Here is a 13,222-nt window from a genome sequence, read left to right as displayed (position 1 = left end):
TGCAATGCAGGGCATTTAGCATCCCTGGCCATCCCTTCCTCTTATTAAGTTCCAGCAACGGCCGCCAATCATCCAGGCAATTGAAGTCCCCACGAATCCCTTACAGAGGTGACACTGCTCCCACCCACCCCCACTTTGAAAACCATTGCCTGAATTCCCCCAAAGAAGCGACTTACTCAAGGCCATGCCACCCAGCCAGTGGCAAAGCGGAGACCAAGTCAAACCCCTTTCTTTCATTCAATCCAAGCACTTTTATTCTTCTCAGGCGGGTGTGTCAGGAGACCACAGGAGCGTGTGGGCCTGAACTGAGGCAGTGAAGAGGGGGCTGGTCTTACCCTTACTCCCTGCCCACTAAAGTACAATTTCTCACAATTTCTCTGCTCTTGCCAAACTCCGTTTTCTTCTTCTGGCCGGCCTAGCTCGTCGTTTCCGCAATTGCAGGCGCATCCAAAGATGTCAGGCGATTAGTGGAAAGAGCTTAGTTGGGCACGATCCGCAAGAGCGCGGTCAGGCACCTTTCCTTTCGGGTGGGCAGCGGAATCCCAGGGCAGAAAACCCGAGGTCTCGGTGAGGAAGCAGCTGCCCTTCTCCCGGCATCGAAGAGCTGGCTGCAGCCGGGCCCCGGCCGCGGGGTCGCGGTGGAACTGGGTGGAGGTGGAGGACCATTGACCCTGGCCGGTCGGCCCTAGCAGGTTTCCCGTGGCGTGGGACCTGACTTGGGGCCAGGGGCGCCCAGGCCGTGTTGCTGCGGGAGCAAAGGGCAGCGCTCCCTTCTCGACCTTGCCTTCTCACGCCAGAGGCCATGGCCTCCGGGAATCGCGGGGCCACCACTCGAAAGTCCTTTGAGAACCCAGCTCAGTCCGGGGTGGGGACGCAGAGGGTGAGCAAGCGCGAATCTTAATCCTTGCTCTGTTTTGCCCCCGCAGCCAGCCCCGGCGGGTTGTTCTTTTTGAATGAATGATCCCAGCGGCCGCGCCCAATGGGCGTCCGCACCTACTTAATATGCATGAGGCCCGCGGCCAATGGGCGGGCGAGGAGGCTGTTTTAAACGGCGGAGCCCGCTGGCCAATCAGGCGGCTCTCGTGGAGGCAGCTAGCGCGAGGCTGGAGAGCGCTGAGCCGCGCGTCGTGCCCTGCGCTGCCCAGACTAGCGAACAATACAGGTACGTTCCACACCGCCCGCGCCCGCCGCCACCGCCGCCGCCGCCGCCCGCACAACTTTCCGGCCGCGCCGCCGCCAGCGCGCCCCGCGCCGCCTCTCCGGCCTCCCGTCCCCGCGCCCTTCCCGCCCCCTCCGCCTTCCGTCTTGCTAGGTGGCCGGGAAGCGATCCGCAATTCAGGTGTTTCAACTTTTCCAGTGCTTTCTCCCGAGCGCCCCGCTTTCGGGGCTCGGCTCTCTCCGCGGAGCCCCATTCGGCGCCGGCCCCCGGGGCAGCGGCCAAGAGCCAAGGCCCCCCAGGCCAGATGTTCGGCAGCTGCGGCGGCGGCGGGGCGGCTGCGGGCTCGGGTGGCAGCAGCGGGGAGGGGCCGGTGCGCACCCCGGCCCGGGACGGACTTCGCGGGGGGCGGGTGGCCGGTGCCCGCGGGGGCTGCGGCGCGGGCAAACTTCGCTCCTGGGCTGGGCCGGGCGCCGCCGGCTCTGCGTGAACATGGCCGTCGCGGAGCGCCCGGTGGCCCGGGGTGGGGGCACGGGCCGGCCGCCCCCCGCTGGCCTCCCGCTGCCGGTCGCCGCCGCCGCTGCCGTGGCTGGCGCTCCGCTGCGCTCCGGCGAGGCGAGCGGGGGCTGGCGGCTGGAGCGCCGACCGGCTGTGGCCTCGGCTCGGCGCCCGTGGCCCGGGGCGGGCGGCGTGGAGGACCGGGGGCGCCGCCGCGGGCCCCGGCGCGGCCGAGCGTCATGGCTGCATGGGCGCCTTTGTTATCCCGAGGAGTGCGCCCCGCGCCGGGGGGCGGGGAGGTCCGGCCCGCGGTCCCCGGGCGGGGCGGGCGGGGTGGGGGCCGGAGAGCGGGCGGCGGCGGGGGCGGTGGGGCCCGGGCCGCTTTGTTCGCCGCCGCCGCCGCCGTCGTCGCCGCCGCCTGCGCCGGCCGCGCGCGGATCAGCCATTTTAGCGAGTGGGGCTCGGAGGCGCGGCGGGCGCCACCGCCACGGTCGCGGCTGTCGCCCAGCCGGCCCCGCAACCCCTGCCCGCGGCCGCCGTCGCCGCCTCCCGGCCCCGCTCGCCCCCCGGGGGTGGCAGCGGCGGATTTCAGGGGCACTTTCTTTCATCAGGAAGCTGTTGACAAAATGGAAGGTGAATTATGGGTGTCCCGGTGACCCGGCACGGGGGCCGAGTCGGGCTGCCAGCTGCCGGCCGGGGCTCCCCCGCGCCCTGTCCCGCCGTGCCCGGGCCGCCGCTGCGGGTCCCTAATGCATCTCCGAGGGCCGTCACTGGCAAGGGGACTGCCTTAGTGTTACGTGATGACCTTGGGTGTGGGAAAAGGAAAAGATGGCGGGAAGCTGGGGGGTGGGACAGGGACGATGACACGCCACAGCTGCATTTTTATTTGGAAACTTTGGAGAAAGTATTCCTGGCTGGACCTGCGTTCTGCGTTACAGATGAGCAAGATTAGCCCTTTTGATACTCCCTCCCCCTTTAGACAGTGACGAAACGACGGGTCAGAACTAATAGTACAAGGGCTCTCTGCTCACTTTCCAGATCACCCTCGTAAAAGCCATTTTTACAAGCAATAATAACAGTTCAAATGTTTCCTATTTACGGTTCTTCTGATTTGATCTTTTGTTTAGCAGCGGTGACAGTGTTTCGGTTTTTTGCATCGGAGTTAAACGGATGACCGGCTGAGCTTAAGTTATTGATTTCAGGCTTCTGTCACTCGCCCCCTGCACATGTGTCCTCCCCATGCCTTTCCCACTTAGTAGTTATAGTTTCCAAGACGAGCTAGTTCTGTAATGTAGCGCTGAGCACCCCACTTGGGTCGGCTCCATTTGGAGAACTTGATCGCTCTTGAAGTAACTCAGAAACCAGCGCGCTTCATGCTGGTCAAAAGTTAAATGACAAGCGACACTGAGGCTGATTTCCTTCCCACCCTGCCTTCTGCCAGTGGTGTTAGGTGTTGTGGGGAGGTTCTGCTTAACAGTGAAGTTAATCCTGTTTTTGCTTTGCCTTTGGTATGTGCTGTTGCTTACTTCTGGTCTTCATCGTATGCTTTTCTTTGTCTCTCTTCCATCCATCACAGTCAAGATGGCTAAAGGTGACCCTAAGAAACCAAAGGGCAAGATGTCTGCTTATGCCTTCTTTGTGCAGACATGCAGAGAAGAACATAAGAAGAAAAACCCAGAGGTCCCTGTCAATTTTGCAGAATTTTCCAAGAAGTGCTCTGAGAGGTGGAAGGTATTATTATTATTATTATTATTATTATTATTATTATTATTATTATTATTATTATTTTGTATCCTTCAAACCAGTCTTACTTGGATTTCACACTTTGGGGTTACTTACCTTCAAAGTCACCCCAGGTAGCTGTTTTCTTCTCTACTTAGGCTCATCTTGCTTGTCTTTAGAATTGTCAGTGTGTCCTTTTATTTTAAGGCTCTTCAAGGGTTTGAGGCTTTCATCTGCTTTTGCAAGCTGCCAGTATAACTGCAGGACAGCTGAATAGGTATGTGCTCACTGCATTGAGGAATTTAACAGGCCCTGTTCTTTGCAGACAATGTCTGGGAAAGAGAAGTCTAAATTTGATGAGATGGCAAAGGCGGACAAAGTACGCTATGATCGGGAAATGAAGGATTATGGACCAGCTAAGGGAGGCAAGAAGAAGAAAGACCCTAATGCCCCCAAAAGGCCACCGTAAGTGACTATAAGATTCAAGATAACAGTTAAAGCTTTCCTTCTGCTTGAAAGATTTTTTTTTGAAGATTTTATCTAAAAGGTGTTGAGTACTTTGCAAAACTTTCTGTATTTTGAGCTTTATAATGCAGTGCCAGCGTTGTCCGTAGTCACAGCCGAGGTGTTTGTGGGCTCTGTGTGTGTTGTGTGCACGTGTGCTCGTGCACTGGTTGCTGGTTGGCCTTTCCCCTGAGCCTAGTTCTGGGTGTCAGAATTCTTCACCCCTTTCCCAGTAACTGAAAAACCGACAAAGCATCATGTATCTCAGCAGCATCTTAAACATTTTAGAATCTGCACCTTTGTAGTGTTGTATATGGTATCACACATTTCTTCACTTCAGGGAGAAATCAAAGTAGTGGTACATATGTGGACTCAGGAACATGGGATTTTGACTTAAACTGGATTCTCTTCTAATTTACATAATTCTCTCCTCCAAGGTCTGGGTTTTTCCTCTTCTGTTCTGAATTCCGCCCCAAGATCAAATCCACAAACCCTGGCATCTCTATTGGAGACGTGGCCAAAAAGCTGGGTGAGATGTGGAATAACTTAAGTGACAGTGAAAAGCAGCCTTACATCACCAAGGCGGCCAAGCTGAAGGAGAAGTACGAGAAGGTAAGGGGCCTGCGTGGGCCTGCCTGCTAGCCTGGACGGTCGGGCAGGCCGGCGGTTGTGGGCTGTGTGGCTGCGTTGCTGGGCTGGGTTTCTCGCGTAGCATGCAAGCCCAGCCAGCTGTGCTGGTGTTCACTCTTCTGACACATTTTAGTCTTGGGGACAACTTCAGGTAGGCAGGCTTAAAAAAGGTTTGCTCACTCTTTAAGAAAACAAAACACAGCAGGATTTGTTAGTGCTATTAACATGACTTAAAGGACACTTGAACGCCCATTAACTTTTAAATTTGAATGTCCAAGAGCCAAGTTTGTGGATAGCAGCCCTGGCTTATTCACTCGGTTTCAGTTGCCCTTTTTCCACCCAAGGTGAGGACGCCATGCTTTTCTGTCCTTTGCTAAAACAGCTACAGGAGAGCCTGTGGACTCATTCGCAATGTGTCCCTGTTCCTTCCAGGATGTTGCTGACTATAAGTCTAAAGGAAAGTTTGATGGCGCAAAGGGTCCCGCTAAAGTTGCCAGGAAAAAGGTGGAAGAGGAAGACGAAGAAGACGAGGAGGAAGAGGAGGAGGAGGAGGAGGAGGAGGAGGATGAATAAAAAACTGTTTATCTGTCTCCTTGTGAATACCTTAGAGTAGGGGAGCGCCGGAATTGACACATCTCTTATTTGAGGCGTGTGGTCTGCCCTCATTAGGTTTAATTACACAATTTGATCACGATCATGTTGTAGTCTCTCAAAGTGCTCTAGAAATTGTCAGTGGTTTACATGAAGTGGCCATGGGTGTCCGGAGCACCCTGAAACTGTATCAAAGTTGTACATATTTCCAAACATTTTTAAAATGAAAAGGCACTCTCGTGTTCTGCTCACTCTGTGCACTTTGCTGTTGGTGTGACAAGGCATTTAAAGATGTTTCTGGCATTTTTTTTTTTTTTTATTTGTAAGGTGGTGGTAACTCTATGGTTATTGGCTAGAAATCCTGAGTTATCAACTGTACATATCTATAGTTTGTAAAAAGAGCAAAACAACCGAGACAAACTCTTGATGCTCCTTGCTTGGCGTGGAGGCAGAGGGGGAAGATGCCTTTTGGAGGGGCCATAGCTCAGGGCGTGCACTGTGAGGCTGGACCTGTGGACACTGCAGTGGGCATCCATTTAGCTTCTGGTTGTCTTGTTTGTGTATATAGTGACATAGCATTCTGCCGTTCTTAGCTGTGGAAAAAGGGGGGTCAGCTGGCATGAGAAGTGTTTGTTTGTTTTTTTTTTCCAGTTACGTGTGGTAGTTTTAAATTGTTTTTCAACAAACTGTAGAACTCTTCATTGTCAGCAAAGTGAAGAGCCATGGCATCAATGAAATTTCAAGAACCTGTACTTAAACACAATTTGCAACGTTCTGTTATTTTTTGTATGTTTAGAATGCTGAAATGTTTTTGAAGTTAAATAAACAGTATTACATTTTTAAAACTGTTCTCTATAACAGTCTAAATTTCTGACTCACAGCAGTCTTAGCAGTGAAACGACCCACTCCGTTGTATTTGGAGACTAGCCTCCCCACAAATCTGGTAACTTCTCTTTTACTCCACGTGGTCAGCCTACTCAGGACTGAGATGGAGAGGGCTACTTGAAGCCACTGCGATTTTGTTTTGAGTAGCATGGAGATGAGATCTAAACAACTGAATGTAGGAGCTAAGCTAACAATATAGGCAAGTTTTAGCAGGCTTTAGAGGGGCAAGAAGGTGGGTGGTTAGGATTGAGGCTATTGTCTAGGTTCACTTTTCTTGTCTCCCACCCCCCTCCCCATTTTGTGGGGCCAAATGCATTGCTGAACAGCAAAATACATCTTCCAGAGTGTATGGTGTGGCAGAAATTCAAGCCTTCTTTTTCCTTTCACCGCCCCCCGCCACCTCCCAGCACATGTAGCAGAATGTTATTGTGCTCCGCCTTTGAGTAGGTCTTAAAGCTCCTACTGTCTCTTGGACCCCGATGGGGGTGGGGGTGGGAGGGTGAAATGCTGGGGTAGGGGACAACATCCATTTTTCTTTTTTGCCCCTACATTTTTCCTTCTAAGAACCAAACACCACGAGGAAGATTGTAGGCTCCATCTAGGGTCACCTGAGTCATAGGTCAGGCTGATGGAATCACCATTTCTAAGCGCTAAGTGTTTCATAGGAAAAGTAGCATGGTCTACCCACAATCTGAGCTCATCAGAAATGTGTATTGTTCAATGTTCTTAAACTGGAAGGAGCTTGGTTTGTGTTTCAGTGGTTATATTGGATTTTGTCTAGGTTGGATGAGGGGTAATGCCCACAGTGGCAAGTGGTGATAATAAATACTGTTTCGAAGGCTGATATGTACATACATCTTAACTGTTGGCAGTAATGAAGGGTACTGTGTTGTGGGTGAGTGTTAGTATTGTCTAGCATTAGTACTCGGATATGTACGTTTGAGGCTGTGAAGCACGCTGGAGTGCTTTTGTGATACTACTTTTAAGAGAAAGCTTTTAAAATTCACTATGGAAACTTGCATGTCTGGAGGCTGTGTCCTCTCTACCCTGTTAGGTCCTGGATGGGGACTAGTCGTGGAACCGTTTGCTCTAAATGTGTTTCTCTAGTTCTTTTAGAAAATGACCACTAATTAAAAAACCCTTGGCAGAGAGGTTTGCCCAGAGGCACTTGTTCCAGGATTATTCCGCCTCCTTCAGCTATGCCCTTGTCACCTGACGCTGGAGGCTGAAGCTGCTGCATACCAGCCCAAGATTTGGGAGCTGTGACCGGCCTCAGCAAATATGGAAGAAAAGCTCGATCTGTCGTCCCAAGGGAGTGGTTTCTTGCTGAGTGGTGCCCTTCTATCTGGCTGTAACTAGACATACCAACCATGGAAGGGCAAAGACTATAAGGGGGTGATGTTCTTTTGTGCTCCCACAGTAGCTAAACAGAAGTGGGTAAGCTGTTTAGCTAAGCGATATTTGATTAAGCAGACATTTACTTCTAAAGAGACTCAGGCTGAGGCCACTTGGCCCATTAGCTGCTTGCAGCAAGACTGCTACTCTAAAGTTTTCACACCGTCCCATATGGCTCCTCTAATGGGATGATGTTCTGTAGCTTCTCGGAGATGTTGTAAGTGGCGTGATGTTACCACCTAAGGCTTAGCTGTAGCTTGATTTCTGGGCCCACAGTATATGTTCCTGCAATGCCAACCTGTTGGGTTTTTTTTTTTTTTTTTTAGGGCAGTACCTGCTTTCTCTATCTGCTTCTCACTTCTAACCCCATCATCCTGTCCTTGAATGACTCTATCCTTTGGAAAGAACAAGGTTGTGATGTAGCAACTATCCCCCGTGTCTCCTGTGTGTCTGTTCTTGTCACAAATGTATTTGGGGATGTTGGATGCGTTCATTTTCTGTAATAAAGTTTCTTAATCAGTCATCCTAAAAAGTAATCAGTGGGCTGTCTGCAGTCTGTTTGAGATACTGAACCTCTATTTTTGGTTGGTTATAACCAAGGTTTTAGAAGTCCAAACGTCACTGTAACAGTAGATCTGAACTACTATCATTTAATGGACTTGATACCATCAAGAAGGGCAGGTGTTAAGGACTCCAAAGTCCCTAGATCAACCTTTAAGCCAGAGAGGTAGAGGGAGAGTTGGCTCTGGATCCCTGTGCCAGGATAAATATGCAATTTGCAAGATGCTAATGACCTGCTGTTTGATCAAGTGGCTGGGTACTTGCAATCAGCCAGCCCTGCCAACCGGGACTCCCTGAGGCCGAGGGTCGAGGCTTATTTGGCTGGCAGAGCCAGGCCCAACAAGGAGTTCTGGAGGAGAGCCACGGGGGCCGCTTGCTGTTCTTGGCTTCCAGCTCAGTTTTCTGTGGAGCCCAGGGTTACCTGGGAGAGAAAGGCCAGTGAGCCAGCCCAGCTTGGCAGTCCCAAGCTTTCCTCCCTGTTTCAACCAGAACAGCCCACCCCCTTTTTGCATATTGAACATCCTCCTAAGATTTCAGCTTTCAAAACAAGCTGAGATACCATACAGATGGGGAAAAAACACACACATCATCAACTCAGTAGACACTTTAAAAGTATTTGATAAAATTCAACACTCTTCGTAATAAAAACACTCAGAAAACTGAGTAGGAGTGAACTTCCTCAACCAGATAAAGGGCACTTAGGAAAACTCACAGCTAACATCATACTCTGTGAACGACTGAAAACTTTCCCCCTAAGTTCAGCAATAAGACAAGGATGTCCACTCTTGCCATTTTTATTCGTCATTCTACTAGAAGTTCTAGCTAGGACAATTAGGCAAGAAAAAGTGTCCAGAATGGAAATGAACAAGTAAACTATGTCTATTTGCTGATGACATAATCTTGTATACAGACAATCCTAATAGAACTGTTAGAACAAATAAATGAGTTCAGCGAAGTTGCAGTATACAAGATCAGTATACGAAAACTAATATTTCTATACAGAAGCAATGAACTATCAGAAAATCTAACAGTTCCATTCACAATAACATCAAAAAGAATAAAACATTTAGAAATAAACTCAGTAAAAGAAGTACAAAACATGTATGGGGAAAACTATAAGACACTGAAAGAATTAAAGACCTAAGTAGACATCTCATTTTCATGAGTTAATAACGTTAATTTCAATGACTTAATAACGTTAAGATGACAATATTTTCAAAACTGATCTACAGATTCAATATAATCCCTTTGAGAATCCCAACTGGCTTCTTTGTAGATATCAACAAGCTGATCCCAAATTTCATATGGAAATTCAAGGGACCTGGGATAGACAGAACAATCTTGAAGAACAAAGTTGGAGGATTCACATTTCTAAATTTCAAAACTTACAATAAAGTTACAGTAATAAAGACTGTGGTACTGGCATAAGGACAGACAATATGGGTCAATGAATAAAATTGCAAGTCCAGAAATAAACCCAGGAATGTATGGCCAGTTGATTTTCCACAAAGGTACCAATGCCATTTAATGTGGGAAATAATCTTTTCAACAGATGGTACTGGTACAACTGGATGTCTACGTGCAAAACAAATGAATTGTATTAAAATTGAAGCAAGAACAAATATCAAATTTATGGTGAAGCTTGGGTGGAAGAATGGTGAAATCATTGATGATTTATGAAAAGTTTATGTGGACAATGTCCCCAAAGAATGGATAATTCATTTTAAGAAGGGACAAGATCATACTGAAGATGAAGCCTGCAGTGGCAAACCAACCACATCGATTTGTGAGGAAAAAATTAATCTTTTTTTGTGCCTTAATTGAGGAAGACTGACAATTAACAGCAGAAACAATAGCCAATACCATAGACATCTCAATTGGTTCAGCTTACACAATTCTGACTGGAAAAATACAGTTGAGCAAACTTTCCACTTGATGGGTGCCATAACTGTTGTGCCCAGATCTGCAGACAAGAGCAGGGCTTTTAGTGGAAATTTTAAACAAGTATGTGGTGAAAAATATAAAATAGTTTTCAAAATCCTGTAGCATTTCTTTGAAGAATTGTAGTAGGAGATGATACATGGCTTTCCCTGTACAATCCAGAAGATAAAGCACAATCAAAGTCATGGTTACCAAGGCGGCAGTGGTCCAGTCAAAGCAAAAGCAGACTGATCAAGAGCAAAGGTCATGGCAACAGTTTTTTGGGATGCTCAGAGCATTTTGCTTGTTAACTTTACAGAGGGCCAAAGAATGATAACATCTGCTTATTATGAGAGTGTTTGGAGAAAGTTGGCCAAAGCTTTAGCAGAAAAACGCCTGGGAAAGCACCAGAGAGTCCTTCCCTGCTCATTTCTCTTATCAAAGAAGGGCAATGTTGTGAGAATTTCGATGGGAAATCTTTAGGCATCTACCTTGCAGTCCTGATTTAGCCACTTCTGACTTCTTTTTGTTTCCTAATCCTAAAAATCCTTTAAAGTGCACCTATTTTCTTCAGTTAATAATGTAAAAAAGACTGCATTGACATGGTTAAATTCCCAGGACCCTCAGATGGCTGGTATCATTGCTTACAAAAGTGACTTGAACTTGATGGAGCTTATGTTGAAAAATAAAGTTTATACTTCCATTTTTAATCTTTTTTCTTTTTTTTTTTTTGGCAGTTGGCCTGTATGGGGATCCAAACCTGTGACTTTGGTGTTATAAGGCTGTTCTGTAACCAACTGAACTATCTGGCCAGCCCTTTTACCTTTTAATTACATTTTTCCACAAACTGTTTGAAGCCACCTCATATTGTAAGGTTCCATTTATGTGAAATGTCCAGAATAGGTAAATCTACCGAGACAGAAAGTAGATTAGTTGTTGCTTATGGCTGGGAGTTATTGGGGAGAACTGGAAAGTGACTAATAGGTAGAGTTTTTTTGGGGGGTGGTAATGAAAATGTTCTAAAATTAGATAGTGGTGATGGTTGTAAAACTCTGAATGTTCTGAAAATTGTATATTTTAAATGAGTGAATTTTATGGAATGTGAATTATATCTCAATAAAGCTGAAAAAAATGATGAGATGTATATATACTTAAAAACATCATGTTGTACATAATAAGTACATACAATCTTATTTGTCAATTTAAAAAGTCAAACCTGGGGTCAGCAAACTATGCCTGGAAGGCAAGTAAGGGCTGCCCTATTTTTGTAAATAAAGTCGTATTAGCATTCAAAAAAATAATTAAATGATGGGAAAAGTCCAGTATAAAGGCAAATAAAGCACAGGAGGAAGAATATTCAATTGATGGACAAAGGTCCTCTTGGCAGAGAGAGAGAGGTGATCTTTTAAAGAAGGCAGGGCACTAGAGTTGTTATGGGAGGTGATGGAGTGCCCATCTGGCAATTTTTTTTTTTCCTTGTGAAATTTATGGTGAGGGGAGCAGAGAGGAAGGGTAGACGTTGAAGGACACCCAGCTAGGGCAGCATCATGAAGGCCAGGGCAAGTGAGTTTTGAGGAAGGGGTACTCAGGAGAGAGAGAGAGATGGGGGGTGGGGAGCAGGAAATGGGGTGAGGAGCAGAACCAGGGTGGCTTTTTTGTCTGTTGTCATTCTTGTTTATTTTTTTATTTTTATTTTTAATTTTAATTTATCAATATACAATGTAGTTGATTTTCATGTCCCTTTACCAATTCCTCCTTTTCTTCCCTCCCTCTGCCCTCTCCAACCCCCATCAACATCATATCTGTTCACTTGTCTTAACAAGTTCAAGGAATTGTTGTGATTGTTGTGTCTTCTTCCCCATCACCTTGTTCGTTTGTATATTTATTTATTTATTTATTTTTATTAGCTCCCACAAATAAGTGAGAACATGTGATATTTCTCTTTCTGTGCCCGGTTTATTTCACTTAATATAATTTTCTCTAAGTCCATCCATGTTGCTGCAAATGGTAGTATTTCATTTTTTATTTTTAATAGCAGAGTAGTAGTCCATTGTGATCATTCTTGTTTTTAAGATGGGGGAGACTTCAGAGACTGTGATCAACGAGGACGCTACCTACACCTTGCCAGGCCAGGCCTCTTCCCTGAGCTCAAGACCTGTAGATCCAATTACCTCTCTGACACACCCACACCCCCTCAATGGCCCATACACACCTGTAACTCCACATGTTCAAATCTAAGCTCATTGCCTCCCCCAAATCCGTTCTTCACCCCAGCCTGCAACCTGGAACTCCACCCAGTCTCTTCCTTTTCTCACTCTCCACAGTTCATCAGCTCCCCAATCCTGCCAATTACATTCCCTAAAATATTCTGCCATATCTTCTTGTTTTTTATTTTATTTTATTTTTTTGTTATTTATTATTATTTTTGGTGGCTGGCCGGTAAGGGGATCTGAACCCTTCACCTTGGTGTTTTAACACCACACTCTAACCAAGTGAGCTAACCCATCAGCCCCCTCCCATGCCTTCTTAGGGCTAGACTAGAACTCACATTTTCAGGCTTTTGCTCATCAGTTTCCCTTCAGGGAAATCTCCAATTCAGATGCCCTGATTGGATTTGGTCTATTATGGCACCATCTTCCAGGGTGTTAGATCCTTGTTATCTTTTCTCTGGATGAATGTAACAGCTTCCCAAATGATTGTCCTGTTTGGCCACTTATCCCTACTCTATCCCCACACCTAGTATAGTTATTGAAAGATAGTTGGTGCTCAATAAATATTTATTGAATAAATAAATGGTGAAATGAATGAATAAATAGGGAGAAATTGGGGAAAGTTCAGCAGGAGTAGATCATGCAGGGCCTTGTAGGCCATCTTAAGAATTCTGAACTTTCTTCTGATCAATGGCCAACGTGTAAGAATTTGCATCTTCAAGGGTGTGGGTGGTGGTGGGTGGTGACATGATCAGATATGTATTGTAGTTAAATCACTGTGGCTGCTGTGAGGAGAACTGATTAGGAAACATGGAGAGGGGCAAGAGTGGAAACAGGTGTCAGGATGAGCCTATTGCTATTAGAGCAGCCCTCATTCTTAGTGACTTCACACAGTTAAAGGTTTTTATGTCACTGGCATTACAGTCCAATTGGATGTTTAGCAGGCACCCTTCCACATTGTCATTCAGGGATCCTGGCTCTTTCCATTTAGTGGTGCCACCATCTTCAACCCATGACCTCCATGCCACTACAGAATGGGTTTTAGAGTCAGCCCTAAAAGTGGCATTATATCACTCTTGCCCATATTCCACAGTCCCCAGCTGAACTGTGGTCACTCTGTGTGCTGAGAAAGAAAATGAAATGGATTTGT

At 47.1% G+C, this 13,222-nt stretch overlaps 1 protein-coding gene across 3 annotated transcripts; it reads left to right on the top strand.

The window, feature by feature from the left end:
- Positions 1–1,086: 1,086 nt before the first annotated feature.
- HMGB3 (high mobility group box 3) lies at positions 1,087–5,946 on the top strand. Of its 3 annotated transcripts, none has more exons than XM_063083482.1 (5): positions 1,087–1,162; positions 3,231–3,385; positions 3,702–3,841; positions 4,318–4,492; positions 4,943–5,946. In XM_063083482.1, exons 2-5 carry the CDS (start codon positions 3,236–3,238, stop codon positions 5,081–5,083), a joined length of 606 nt encoding a protein of 201 aa, XP_062939552.1. In that variant the 5' UTR covers positions 1,087–1,162; positions 3,231–3,235; the 3' UTR covers positions 5,084–5,946. The 3 variants fall into 3 exon arrangements, with proteins under 3 accessions (XP_062939552.1, XP_062939553.1, XP_062939551.1); XM_063083483.1 differs by lacking the exon at positions 1,087–1,162 and adding an exon at positions 1,281–1,339; XM_063083481.1 differs by lacking the exon at positions 1,087–1,162 and adding an exon at positions 2,227–2,287.
- Positions 5,947–13,222: the final 7,276 nt, after the last annotated feature.

Source organism: Cynocephalus volans, chromosome X (genome assembly GCF_027409185.1).
Source record: "Cynocephalus volans isolate mCynVol1 chromosome X, mCynVol1.pri, whole genome shotgun sequence".
In the NCBI taxonomy this organism is placed as follows: Eukaryota; Metazoa; Chordata; class Mammalia; order Dermoptera; family Cynocephalidae; genus Cynocephalus; species Cynocephalus volans.
The sequence above is the reverse complement of the archived record's forward strand: the minus strand, read 5'-3'. Positions and strand labels throughout refer to the sequence as shown.

Coding starts and splice junctions, on each gene's coding strand:
- HMGB3 (XM_063083481.1), top strand. Junction 3,386..3,701: donor AGTGCTCTGAGAGGTGGAAG/GTATTATTATTA, acceptor TGTTCTTTGCAG/ACAATGTCTGGGAAAGAGAA. Junction 4,493..4,942: donor TGAAGGAGAAGTACGAGAAG/GTAAGGGGCCTG, acceptor TGTTCCTTCCAG/GATGTTGCTGACTATAAGTC.